This window comes from Felis catus, chromosome B4, assembly GCF_018350175.1.
Source record: "Felis catus isolate Fca126 chromosome B4, F.catus_Fca126_mat1.0, whole genome shotgun sequence".
NCBI lineage: Eukaryota > Metazoa > Chordata > Mammalia > Carnivora > Felidae > Felis > Felis catus.
The window spans coordinates 1,037,136-1,051,802 of NC_058374.1; the positions used below are offsets into that span (position 1 = coordinate 1,037,136).

General features: G+C 50.8%; 1 protein-coding gene across 14 annotated transcripts in view; it reads right to left on the reverse strand.

Moving 5' to 3' along the window:
* DIP2C (disco interacting protein 2 homolog C) overlaps positions 1-14,667 on the reverse strand; it is a 412,960-nt gene that overhangs the window by 315,137 nt on the left and 83,156 nt on the right. Inside the window, exon 1 of one of the 14 annotated variants that reach the window (XM_045060769.1) lies at positions 5,907-11,365. The exons of 12 other annotated variants lie outside the window; for them this stretch is intronic. In XM_045060769.1, coding sequence (XP_044916704.1) covers positions 5,907-5,964 — 58 coding nt within the window. In that variant the 5' untranslated portion in view covers positions 5,965-11,365. Of the gene's footprint in view, positions 1-5,906; positions 11,366-14,667 lie in introns of those variants that run through there. One more of the 14 variants, XM_045060772.1, reaches the window with a different exon arrangement.

A 14,667-nucleotide genomic window follows, 5' to 3' on the forward strand; every position in this document is an offset into this window, starting at 1 on the left:
CCATACACAGTTACATTAAGGAAACAAGTTTTTTTCAAAAGTAATTTAGGGTAACTTTCACCAGAACTATTGCCATTGCTGTTAAAAGTGACTTTAAATTTGTTACAGGGCACCTGGGTGGTTCAGTCAGTTTAGAGTCGTGACTCAGCTCAGGTCATGGTCCCAGGGTCCTGGGATCAAGCCCCACTTGGGAGACTTAGATTCTCTCTCTGGCCCTCTCCCCCACTTGCACTCACTCGCTCTCTCTCTCTAAAAATAAATAGAAAGATGAAGATTTTAAAATTAAAAAAATAAAACTATGTTTTTTTTATGCCATCTTCCCTTATCAACTAAGACTCCAGGAAAAAGAAAAAAATAGAATCATCATGGATTCAATTCCATTTTGTCATATTGGAAGTACACATATTTCCTAAATATTACAAAGCAGTGATGAGCGAAACGAGAAAAATAAGATACCTTGCATTCACAGATAAGAATATTGCGAAAATGTTCACGCTACACAAAAGCATCTATACTTTCAGTGTGATTATCAGAATCCCAATGCATTTTCCACTGTTATAGAAAAAACAATCCCCAAATTTGTATGGAACCACAAAAGAGCCAGGATAGCCAAAGCAATACTGAGAAAGAAAATCAAAGCTGGATGCATCCCACTTCCTGATTGGAAGCTATGTTACAAAGCTGTAGCAATCTAAACAGTATGGCATCATCACAAAAACAGACACAGAAGATCAAGAAAACGGAATCAAGAGCCCGAAATAAACCCATGCACAGACACCCAACTGTTCAACCAGGCACCAAGAACACACAATTGGGGGATGTATCGTCTCCTCAACAAATGGCGCTGGGAAAACTGGACGTCCACATGAAGAAAAATGAAGTTCGATCCCTATCTTACACTACGCACAGCAGTTAACTCAAAAATGGATCAAAGACCTAAAATGTAAAACCTGAAACTACAGTACTCCTAGAAGAAAACACAGGGAAAAGGTCCTCAACATTCATCTTGGCAACAGGTTTTCTGTTTGTTTGTTTTTTAACCTGACACCAAAAGCAAACCCAAACAAGAGGACCACAAACTAAAAGCATCTGTGCAATGAAAGAAACAAGCAGCAAAATGAAGACAGCCCACGGAATGGGAGAAGATACTGGTGAGTCACGCATCCGATAAGGGGCTGATATCCAAAACACAGAAGGGACTCCTACCAGTCAACCGCAAAAAAAACAGTTAAGAATAGGGCAAAAGGCTTCAACAGACATTTCTTTTTCCAAAGAAGACATCCAGATGCCAACAGACACACAGATGCTTGACATCACTCTTCATCAAGGAAATACAAATCAAACCCACGATGAGGTACCACCTCATACCTGTCAAAATGGCTAAGCTCAACAACACAAGAAACAAGTGTTGGTGAGGATGCAGAGAAAGGGGAGCCGTCTCGCACTGCTGGTGGGAATGCAAACTGGTGCAGCTGCTCTGGAGAACAGTGTGCAGGTTCCCCAAAAACTTAAAAAGAGAACTACCCTATGACCCCGCAATCCCACATCTGAGTGTTCCTCTGAAGGAGGTAAAAACACTGGGTCTAAGACATCTGTGCCCCGACGCTCCCTGCAGTATTATTCACAGAAGCCAAGAGTCCATGAAGGGTGACTGGGCACATACGCGGTGGAATATTACTCAGCCATAAACAGGAGATTCTGTCCTTTGCGATAACATATATAAACCTGGAAAATGTCGTGCTAACCAATACAAGCCAGACGGAGGAAGGCAACCCCTGGATCATCTCACCCCCTATGTGGACTCTAAAAAAGCAAAACTCAAATAGAGATGCGTCCTCTCTTTCTATGGTTTTGTCTTTTCCAGAATGCCACGTAAACAGGATTTTATAGAATGTGATGTGTGAGACCGTATTCTTTCATTCAACACCAAGCCTTTGCGAATCATCCAAGCTGCTGTGTCAATAACTTGTTTCATTTGACAGCGGGGTAGTTAGTATTCCACGGTCTAGATGGCCATACCACAGTTGGCCTGTTCATCTCTTTTCGGCAACTCCGAACGGAGCTTCCGTAAGGGCTCCGGTACAGGTTTTTGTTGGGGAGACATCCAGGCGCAGACCGCCGGGTCACAGGTGAAGCACATGTTCATTTTTGTAAGAAAGTGCCATTTCTGGAGCGGCCGTGCCAGCCTGAGTTCCCACCAGCAGCAACCACACACACCAGTAGCCCCATCCTCGCCAGCACTCGGTACTGGCCGTGCCTCCGTCCCAGCCACGCTTCGGCACGTAAAAGCGTCACGCCCTGGCTGTCATGGGCCTCTCTGTGGGACTGGTCATGGCCAACAGTTCCTGCGCTTATGTCCCTGTGGCTTTGTCGATAAAGCATCCGTTCGAATCTTCTGTGCAAATGATCTCATTTGTGTTCTTTGCATGGAACTGTGGGGTCCTTTACATATTCCGGGCGCAAGCCCTTCGTAGGGTGTGTGGTTTGTGGATACTTTCTCCCAGCGTGTAGGTGGCTTCTGCTTTTTTCCTTAACAATGTCTCTACAGAGCAGAAGTTTTTCGTTTTGGCGAACTACACTTAGGTTCTTCTTTTGTGAGCCGCCGTATTATGTCCAGAATGCTACCTTCAGGGTAAAAAGAGTTCCTCTGATGTTGTGTTCTGGAAGCTTTAGAGTTTTACATTGGAGCTATGACCCCATTACAGTTGACTCGTGGATATGGCACTTTTCACTTTGTTGCACGTGGACGCCCGATGCTTCCTGCACCATTTGTGGAGGAGATACTCCGCTGTCCGCTGAACTGCTTTTGCACCTTGTCAGAAATCAATGGCCACATTTACGCGGGTCTATTTATAAACTCTATGCTCTATTGATCCATGTTCCTTCCTGAGTATATTATAATTCACTACTTACTTTAGCAAGTGTCTCTTTGTGGAAAAAAAAAATAACATTATTGTCTGGAAGCAAAAACAAACTAATAACGCTCTACATGACATTACTCTTCTTGTAAGGAAGGTGCAAAGCCCTGAACACTTAGATGCCTTCATGGCTCTCAGGCACATACACATGTAAAACCTGAAAACATTTAGGGTGAAAGCAATTCATTTCAAAATAGCTTCCAAAGGCTATCAGCGTGGAGCCAGTTTCTCCGTGCAAACACCAGCCATTCAGCAACAGCCTGAAAGTCATAAGGAACTACTCAAAATCTGTTAATTAAAATTATAATACGAACATATTTGCAGATGAAGACTAGGGGATCTATGCAGACTAGATCATAAACGCCTACAAGGACAGTACAGACAGGTCAGAAGCTGGGAGTGGCTTCCAGAGGAACGAACCTGACAGAGCAGAAGCACAGACACAGTCTCTAAACCGATCCTGAGAGTAACTTTATAAACTAAACTGGGGACCAGAGTGGTGGCCGAGGGCCTGCCCCCTGAAGGCCTCAGACCTGACGGCCTGTCCGCTCCCCTGAAGAGAGGGCTCGACTGCTGGGACAAGAGCAACAACAAGTAATTATTGGGGGAAAGCATACAACTAGCGCGTGGTGCTGTAAGGGCCTAGGACACGATGCTGCCTTGGGGGATACATGGCCTCAAGACACAACATGCATACGGACACACAGCTGCTACCCGGCCCCAGAGAGGTGGGGATTACTGACGCCCACACAGTGCCGGCCTTCCCTTCCCTGGATGACGGCTCTGGATGGCAAGGCCCTCGCTTCCTTCTAACCCAGAAGTCCAACGAGATCTCGGACAGCGACCCTTCTTCCCAGAATGCTCTCCTTTAAAACCTAGCATGCCGTGAGCTATGCACACGCCAGCCTGGAGGCTTCCCCATCTAGGACCAGCACCTCAGGCCCTGACCGGCTGAGAGAAGGGCTCATTAGTCCTTAAAGACACACACCGAGAGCGGCTCCTCACTCTTTGTCCACAGTGTCCTGTCCCTGAGAGTCAGACGAGACGCTCCCCACGCCTTTGCCTTCACAGCGCCAGAAATTCAGTTAGAAATAGGAGAAGGAAGCTGGAAACTACTAGGACACGAGAATGAAGTCTCGAGCAGTACGTGTCATCGTGAGGAAGCTCTTGGAGGGGGACCATTCCCGCCTCAAGAGAGTAGCATACACATCAGTCCGCACCAACTGCTATCAAGATGCTGGTCTGGGAAACCCTCTACCCTGTGGTCACCAACGCTGCACAGCAATGCCCCCCGCCCACTGCGCAGAGCCCGCGGGGCGGCCACGTTTCCGTAGCAAACATAACAAAGGGCACGCATCCCACGTGTTGTCTCTTTGGAAAGAGCCACCAGGGAACATTACACCATCTTCCAAGGAGTGAACGGCATGGCCCCAAACGTCTCTGGAACTGTTTTTTTGTTTTTTTTTTTAATGTTTGTTTATTTTTGAGAAAGAGACAGAGCATGAACAGGGGAGGGGCAGAGAGAGAGGGAGACACAGAAATTGAAACAGGCTCCAGGCTCCAAGCTGTCAGCACAGAGCCTGACGTGGGGCTTGAACTCACGAACCACGAGATCATGACCTGAGCCGAAGTCGGACACTCAACCGACTGAGCCACCCAGGCGCCCCTCTGGAACTGTTCTTGACGCAACCTTTCCCTTCCAGCCCAAACGGCCCGAAACAAAATTCACAAAAATCTCTGCACCAAGAAAGACGTCAGGCATCTCCTTCTTTAACCATAAATCTTCACTGTTAGGGTAGGACGTAAAATAACAGGGTCCCCAAACCAGTGGCCCTTTGGCATATTGTGTCTTGTGTCTGACAATGACGCACCTTTGTTCTAAGAACTGGATTTTTATACAGAATCGAGAGTGAGACAAACTATCTCTGGTGACTTAAACTAGTGTCCCTGGCTTGTAACACATGGTGAATAAGCTGGACAAAGGGAACGACTGAAGGGAAGAAAGTAACTCGAAGCCTGACCCCTGAGGAAACCGGACTTAAAGACAGAGCAAGCGGCCAGTGTCGTGGAAACGACGGGAGCCCTGGTCGAGACTGCGCCTCCTCCTTGGCGCTGGTGACCGAGAGATAGCCTCTGAGCTGGCCTCTTGGGAGTTCCCTCCGCCTCCCTGGACCCGGGGGGAGGAAGGAAGTGGAGCCCCAAAGCCATTCTTCACCTCATCCTGCCCAACCGCCTCTGGATGGGACCATATTCCAGGAACTCCCCCCGGAAACAATGGCTCTCTGCCCTTGGCGCCCCAGCCCTGCCCGTCCTATGCTGGGGGCTCCGTGACCAGAATCCGTGACCAGGCCCCCTCCACCCCCACAGTCACCTGCAGGCACCCCTGGAGGCTCCGGTCACACAGTCACAACGCACACGCTGAGCCCAAGGGGCCAGAAGGAATCTGCCTCTGGCCCCGCTGGATCCGCCCAGACCTGGAGATGGTCATCCCCCTCCCGTGTGCCCGCTCTTTGCTCCTTAGTCCCAGACCCCCGAGCTGAGCTCCAGGGACCCAGGAAGTCGTCTAGGAATGTCCAGGCTCAAGCTCTTACCTTTCCCTGGTCAAGATCAGCACTGCAACATGGATTCCACACGTTTTGTCATAAAAACAAAACAACGATCTCCATTTATCAGAGACAGTGCAGGTGCTTTGCATTATTAGTGTAACTGGTAAGCCAAGCACACGCCCACACTTGTATCTTTTAAAACTAGTCTCGGGCACCTGGGCGACTCAGTCGGTTGAGTATCTGACTTCGGCCCAGGTCATGATCTCACAGTTCGTGAGTTCAAGCCCCGCATCGGGCTCGCTGCTGCCACCCTGGAGCCCACTTCAGATTCTCTGTCCCCTTCTCCCCACCCCTCCCCCACTTGCCCTCTCAATACATACATACATACATACATAAAACTAGTCTCGTGGCTACATTTTTCTTGATAGAACCAGACACTTACCCATTTGGAGGACAAATAACCAGACTTTTAAATTATTCTTAAAAACAAAAAATGCCATCGATGTGCACAGAAACTTCCAAATACCCAGCTGATCTGAGCCCTGCACATAAACAGAGGTTGGTGATGGAAGAGAACATCCCTTTCCATTTATTTACGTTCCAGGTTGGAAAAAGCACAAAGTCCACAGGACAGAAAGGCAAATAAGACTCATTAGGCAAATAAAACTTGGGTTCAGCGGAGAAGCAGCATACTCCCCGCCCCCACATCTGGGACTGCAGGACAGTGAGACTCAGAGGGTCATCAGAAACCTTCTCTGTGCTCAACAGTCCCTACAAGTTCAAGGCCACCTGAGGGGCAAACCGCCAGGTCACGCAATGCAGAGGGACCATGTGGAGACATACAACACGCTGCTTACTGGGAAATTCTGGGCCACAAATGGTGAAGGTTCTGTGCAACTGATTTTTACATTTCATTCAAGAATTATGTGCCAGTCTTTGGAGAAGAGCTAGAACACTATATTCAAATATAATTTTACATTTCTAGCAAAAAACACAGTGGTCACATAGGAAGAAGAAAAAACTAACAGGTCATATATTTGGGATATGAATTAAAATGCAGTTTCTTTCTGTTCTTAACATGTAATTTCCAGGGGCGCCTGGGGGGCTCAAGTCGGTTAAGCGTCCGACTTCAGCTCAGGTCATGATCTCGTGGTCCCATGATCACCGAGTCTCTGCAGAGAACTAAGGGTCTTCAGGAGAGTCACAAGAGGGTCCCCTAAGGACAGCAAGTGCTGCAGAAATCAAGCCCATGCCGATCCCCTAGAAGGACAGCCCGACTGTGGTGCATCTGGGGGTCGACCTCGGTTTCCCCACTGGAGGTCCACTCCATGGGAGAAGGTTCTGTCGTTCACCTGTGAACTTCCGAGGTCGAACGAGGGCCCGCAGGGGTGACGGGCTGGGGGACAGCGTGCAGCAGGCCCTTCCTGCAGCAATCAAAACACCCCATTTATTACTGACAACAGTCATAGCTGAGTCACCGGTGCAGGAATGCGCCCAGCTCGGCTCATCACAGCTCGCTGTAACCAAGCAGCAGTGCGTGAATCCTATACAGAATCTAGTAACGGTAACTGAAAGAGCTCACTGTATGTAGTAAGATAACTTAAAAACTCCTGTCGCATTTTGCAAGCACTAGCCAGGAATGGACGCGGTGAAGGTCATGGGCCACCTCAACTGTTTATAAGCAACACCCTTCCTTACAAAAGCCCTTTTTTAACTGCACAAATTCCGAAATCTTCCTGCATCCACGTTTACATGAGGAAAAAAATTTAACAGGTATCATACAACCCAAGGAGAAACTTCCCATTTTAGACCCCACCCCGATCTGCATGGGCTCTTTGAGCAATTATTTCACACACAAGGGCGTGGGGAGGCAAGAGGAGCCATTCCTGAGTATTCAGCACTTCCTGACACGACGTCCTCAGCACTGGGAAAGGCCCCATCACGGAGTTAAGAAAACGAGTACAAAAATTAGGTATTTGCTCAAGATCACACAAGCACTGAACCACGAAGCAGGGCCCTGACGCCCAGCTTTCTGGGGTCGAGCTGCATTTACGCTATTCGGTGCCACTGACGCCATGAGAGATGGCCATCCTGGATCCTCTGGGCTTCAACACCCAGTGACCCAGAAGATGCTGGGGTATCTGCCCTGTAAACAGCCCTAAATCTGACACCGTACTTCCCGAGTATTGGCCACTTTGGGGCTGCCATGGAGAGGTGTCCGGGACCCGGTAGAGGGAGACTTCTCCACGCGTGGGATTGGGGGCGGCCAGGACGCAGGCTCTAGAATGCCAGGAAAGGAGTCCCACGGGATCCCCTCCAGGCAGGGCGGCCCCAGCTCTCTGGACAGGCTACTGAGGGAGCAGGCATGTGTCCTCTACTGGAGTCACATCCAGAGCCACGACTGCGGGGAAGACAGAGGCCAGTTGAAGACAGACCTTCTCACCCCTGCAGACACACAGCCGTCGGTAAGTTCACAGCAAGCGTCTGGGACCCTCGTGGGATGTTCATCCAGAAGACGCATGTGAACGGGGATGACTCAGAGCCTGCTCCTACAGCGGAAGGCGAGACCGTGAGCTCACCTCCTTCCAGAGGGTCCCTCGGACCGTCAGAGGGAACAGGATGATGACACCGCGAGTGCTCAGTCCCCTGGCCTCTATGCGGAGGGACAAGACCTGTGTGCACACAGCGTGAGGAACACCACCGGGTAGAAACAGCCACGGAGCCTCATCCTGCCGGTGCTGTGTGTGGGCCCCTGGACACGCGGCCCAGGACCAGTGGGGACGCCGCAGTGTGCCCCACCTGCTCGCAGATCAGCAGGGGCCACCCCGCTCCAAGCACCGCAAGCCTGTCCCCACACAACCCAAGTGGTGCTTCGAGGCTGGCTCACAGCTGACCAGACCCCAGGATCCTGCAGATGGCCCTCTGTTTCACAGGCAGGGAAACACCCACGGCATCACGTGGGGAAGCGGCCAAGGCTGTGACACAGCGGCCTGACACAGCCCCGGCCCAGGGAGAGGGAGGACCTGGCCTCAGCCTGGCTCTGTGCAGGCACGACGTCGGCGGGCAGCCGGGGGAGACGCCGCCGTGCAGGGACGGAGGGCTGGCTGTTCCCAGGACACAGCCACACCTGCAAGAGTCAGCAAGTGGGCACTGGGTCATTTGTCCCCACGGACACTTAACCCTAAGCTGGAGGGTCAGGATGACGAGTCGGTCATCGCAGCATGCACACAATACAAGTTAGATTTTGCTGCAAAGATGCATCTTCATTAAGACCGCTTTCACTCAAAACTGCTTGAGCTCACACAGTAAATTTTTAAGGCACCTTCCCAAAAGAAAATAATGTTAAAGAAATGAACGTCTTAAAAGGTGGACTTTTTAAAATTCAAACAGAGTTAACATACAGCATTCCGTTAGTTTCGGGTGCACAAAACAACGATTTGACAATTCTACATATTTCCCTGTGCTACAAGTTATATGAATATTTTCACATATTGACATTGAGGAAACTAGCTTTAGTCTCCAGAACTGACATCACAAAGACCCCAGACTGTGCCCTGTGTGACAGAACTGGACTCCATCATACCCACGCCCAGCGGCACTCCCCCCAGGACCTCACTGGGCTTCCCCCCAAACCAGAGGCGTCTGTCCACTGTCCTGCCCACCCCAGACAGCAGCCCACGTGCTCCAGCAGCCACGATGTTGGGCGGCTCTTCTGTCCAACAGGGCGGATGTGGGGTGAGGGCCTGTGGCCCCAGGTCTGACCCGGAGGCCGTGAGTGGGGCAACAGAATCGTGTCCAGGCTGCTGCATTTCAGGAGGCTGCCTGACCCCAGCCTTTCTCGTCTGCTGGAGCAACCAGCACAATGTAGGAAACGTCCCGGGGGTGCTGAGCTCCCTCGGGACAGTACCGGGCCCACCCCCACGCCGTGCGATGCTCATTTCTATCCCCAGGACACTAGAAACATCGCTATCCCCCTGAAAGAGTCCAGCTTCCCCTGTGAGGGTAAAAAACTAGGTCCATCCTGAATACAGGGAAGCAACCGGAAACAGTCGGTCAGCCACAACGGTCTTCAAAGCATCAAACACAAAAACGACTGGAACGACTTTGGAACTTACGCCCGTCAAGTTTCAGCACAGCAGAGACTCAACGCACCGGCAACGGGGCAACAGTGTCAGCAAGCCGAGCGCCCCAGAGGCACTACCGACCCCCAGACAGGAGCTGGACGCCAGCTTGTGGGGTGTGAGCACACAGCCACCCCCCAGCGTGGGGTGGGGGCATCGCTGGAGGCGGGAGGGCACGCAGGCTCCTGTTAGAGCTTCCCGCGTCGGACCATCGCTCCCCGGCACGTGTCTGAAGCCTCTCGGCCACCGGCACCCGTGCTGGCCGCAGAGAAAACGGCTTGTGGGCGAGCCGGCCAGGGCGGGCGAGCCGGCCAGGGCGGGCTGTGCCGGGTGACCCCGCCTCGAGGCCCCACGACTGCCAGAGCGCAGGGGGCTGGCCCTCTGGGTCCAAGGATTCTGCCCCAAGGAGCTATCTTGCAGCTCCCAGAACTGCAGGGGCCCCAAGCAGTGCACGTGGATCCTGCCACAGACACGCGAACACGTCGTCCTCCTCCCACAGCACAAGCCCGCCCTTCATTTCCCCCGTCCTTTACTCCACACACAGGTGCTTCTGCAACGTCCCCTCCGCACTGCTCGTAAATCTTACGGGTTTCATAACCAAGACTTCACCGTCAAACATCCTATCTGTAGGAGTCACGCTTTCACTTTTTGAAACAGTCCTCTGACCGCTGTACCAGGCCCAATCCGGTGAGCGCCCTCCTCCGTCTGACTTAACACACGTGTGGGGGCTCCCCCTACAGACTATCCACAGCGAATCTGCAGCCCAGTGCTCCCCAACCGCAGCAGCCTGCAGCATGTGCCTCCGGGACGTGCCCGCACACCTTTCAGAGGACCGTACCGAGCTTCGAGGCAGAGGGAAAGGTGAGGGGGCGGGCCCCTAACAGATTATCTGGCATATTCACAGCGCTTACACGAGGGAGAAGCTTACCATCAGGCTGACAATGAAATAAAAGATCACAAACATGAACTCGCAGAGCCCAGGGTCCCAGGCCCCAACCTGGTCACTGACCAGCTTCAAGTGCCTGGGTCACTAAGGTGGGTCCTCAGTTTCCTCTTCTGTGACGGGACGGGAACACCTTCCCACACTACCAAAGAGCACAGAGACATGAGTGAAAGGTGTTGCAGAAAAGATCCCATAAAAAAAAAATCCCTGCTTTTTAACGGAATTCACTGTATCGATACAAATATTGACTAAGTCATGTAATACTTGGTACTAAACTTTCATCTTCATGAGACGTAGCATTTATTTACCTGTTTATTCCACAGGTATTTACTCAACTCTTGAGAAAATTATACATTAGGAGACACGACAAGACAGTTTCCCCTGAAGGAAGACCAAACCCCAAATGGAAAGCCCACGATCACTGAGCCACATGAGGCAGTCCGTCAGAGGGCGAGTGGCATCCACAGAAACCGCCTGCGTCCTCGCCCGCTGCCTCCTGCTCCACCTGTGCTGCCCAGAACCGGCTTCCCGAGCGTTTCGGCCAGCACGTGAGACACAGCAGGACCTCCCTGGACGAGCTCCCAAAGCCAGTGCAGGGGAGGAAGGCGGAGACAGAGAAGCAAACCGCACTTACATCCACTCCAGGACCTGGCCCAGATTATCCCCCTGAAGGGAAGACCACCCGTGGCCTGGCCTCACCCCGAGACCCAGTGCCCCCACCCCTCCCGGGCCACTCAGAGTGAGGAGCCCCGGTGCAGGCAGGGCGCACAACGGCTTTAGTGACAAAGGTGATAAACATTTTTACTGAGTATCAATCAATAATCAATGCTTGCCACCACAGATGCAAATAGTAAAGATATTTTTTAACTATTTAAATTAATTTGGGGGCGCCTGGGTGGCTTGGTCGGTTAAGCGTCCGACTTCGGCTCAGGTCACGATCTCACGGTCCGTGAGTTCGAGCCCCGCGTCAGGCTCTGGGCTGACAGCTCAGAGCCTGGAGCCCGTTTCAGATTCTGTGTCTCCCTCTCTCTGACCCTCCCCCGTTCATGCTCTGTCTCTGTCTCAAAAATAAAATAAAAACGTTAAAAAAATAATAAAATAAAATAAATAATTAATTTGTCTCAGGGCACCTGGGTGCCTTAATCAGTTAAGTGCCCCACTTCGGCTCAGGTCATGATCTCACAGTTTATGGGTTCGAGCCCTGTGTCGGGCTCTGTGCTGACAGCTTGGAGCCTGGGGCCTGCTTTGGATTCTGTCTCCCTCGCTCTCTGCTTCTCCCTTGCTTACACTTTTTCTCTCTCTCCTTCAAAAATAAATAAATGTTAAAAAAAAATTTGTTTTAATGGATTTGTCTCATGATTTGCTCCTAATGCGACATGATAAAACTAGGCTTCTATTATGTAAGTCTTCAAATACCCTTGAACTGTTTCTGTCCCTTCTTATTCTTGTATACAATAAGCCTAAGGTTAGAGGAGCACAAAAAATACCATTGATAGCAGCTGAGATGACGAGGGCAGGACTTGCCCCCACAAGGGACTGACCCCAATTCCTCTCCTTCCCTCACACGCAAACACCAAGAATCCAGGAGTTAGGAAGGAGTGTGGACCAGCCCCTGACTGCCAGCATCCCGGGGGGTCACCGCTACCCGGCAAACAGACCCACAGCCAGGATGCTCGCCCCCAGCCCCACCTCACGGCTCCAGAGAGCTCAAGCCTCTGCACACGTCACTGCTCAGGACCACAGCAGGTGCCAGAGAACACTGTTAGCCTGCAGGCAGGTCAAGGGTCGAAGAAGCTGATCGGATAACCGCTCCTCCGTGGGGAAGACCCACACGTCCTTCCAGACAAGGAGCCACGGGTGCCCAGCGAATCAACTTAAGGGTAAAGCATTTAGCTCACACATAAAAAAAGGAACAGGTGAGAGCCGCCATTGGGCCAATGTGGCTCAAACACACACACACACACACACACACACACACACACACACACACACACACACACACACACACACACACACACACGCTCCAGCCTCCACTGCAGGGGCGTCTTCCCTGCCCTTGCCCTCCAGCGCCACTACAAGGGAGCACTTTGCTGCCTTTCCCAGAGATCCCCAAATTGTGCCCAAACCCTCTGGTTCAAGCCTTGAAATCAATAAAGAATCTCAACATGGACTTTCTCTCCCGAAATCTAAATCCACCCCTCCCCCCCATAAAACATACAAAACATACAGCTATGATACACATTTCCTGGAGGAAACCATTGAGATCCCATCCAGACACCACAAGGAAGGACACCTTGTCCCCTCCCACCGCCATCAGCTGTGCCCCAGAGACCCCTCCCATCCTGCACCCCCGGGGGCCACTGGGGCCGCACAGCTCAATGAAGCCACTCAGTCCCCAAATCCAAAGCAAAGCAGGGTACGGGGGCGTAAAAGGAAACCCACCCCATGCCTCGCTTATGTGCCGACGTTCTTAAGAGTGAGAACAAAGAATCCTCATTTGATGGGAACGTGACAGCAGTCGACACAGAGCAAAATCTCTGCGGCCAGGGAGAGGTGGTCACCGGGATCTCTGACACCAGCGGTAAATCTGCAGCTTATCTGAAGCCACTTCTGGCAAAACAGAAGCTTGTGGACGTTAGCTTTTCTGTTTACAGAGCATAAATCTCTACAGCCACACCCAGGGACATCTTCCCACGCCTAGAAATGTCTGCATCAGGCACACACGTGGGGCCTCATCCCTGCTTCATACACGGAGGTGACACAGGCCATGTGAAACCAGGACCCCAGAAATAAGAAGGAACAAGTCAGCCCGCAAACCACACCTTTCCTGGTTGTGAACGAAGTCCAGAGCCAGAGTCCCTGACTTCTCACCACTGAACAGAATAAATGCCATTGCCCCCTGGTTTGGGCGGCGATGGGGCAGGGGGACGGGCGGGGAACAGCAGCCTCTCATTTGCTCAATGCCAAGAGAAGTGAGGCTTCATTGAAATGATTAGAATTAGTCCACTATGTGCACGGAGCGTTCCCATTGGAACACAGCACCCACAAAAACAGACATTTTTAAAAGGATTCACAGAAACGTCAACTCCTTCGAGTGCCTTTCTCCTCCTGCTGCCAGGAAGGTATTTACTTAGCAACAAATCTAGTGGTCTGGAGCCAGCCTGCCAGTCAGTAGGTCAGGGATGAAGCCCCAACAGGGACTGACACACGCCCTCGGGCCACCAAATCCAGCCACCACACGTGGAGCCCTAAGTCCCTCACCGGACGTTCAGCAGAAATGAAGGGCAAACTGGGCGCCCAATTCCCCACCACCCACCTCCACCTGTCTTCCCAGCTCATGGCATTTATGAGTACTAAAGAAATATAAAAATCATAGGTTTCAAAATAACACGTTTAGATTGAGAGCATAAGACGGAAGCTAAAAAAGCAAGGATGAATGGCCAAGAAGCTTTGCAAATTCTCCCAAATATGGTTTACTGAATCCCCAAACTCACACACCAACCCTCCCAAAGGAGAGGCGATGAATTCAGCCTCAACCATTTCTTAAAGTTTCACTTGGGTTTACAGAGTGATCTGGTTCCCTTTTCCCTCTTAATAGATGAACAATCCAGTAAGTAGTTAGTTATTTCGTTTCAGGGAAAAGACTGAAACCATTTTTAAAGTCCACACAACAAAACACCACATTCTCATTCATCTCTGTGCCTTATAATAAAAGGCCTATTCAGCTTCAAGCATCTACAGTACAGCTTCTGTTCAACAGCATTTATGTGAACAGACATGGGAAAGTCAGAACACACTCAGTCTGAGCTTTCAGAACCCACAGAACACGTTTTAACAGCAAAGTGTAGGTCACCTAAATATTCTTTGCTGTCACCCAGAGGGGAAAAAAAAGCTAAGTAAATGCCCCATTCCCGCCCCCCCAAACAAGAAGTATTCCTCACACGAGTGATTTCTAACCACCTCCTTCTTATCAACATCAACCAAACAAAACCCGCAAGATAATTTCAACATATTTATCTTTGATTCCACTGAAACTAAGTTGAAGGGTTTACAAATAGTTTATCTTTAGAATCCAAATGCAGGACTCTAACAGAAATTAGCTCCTTTTATTAGGGGTACCCTAAACTTTTCTAGAATGT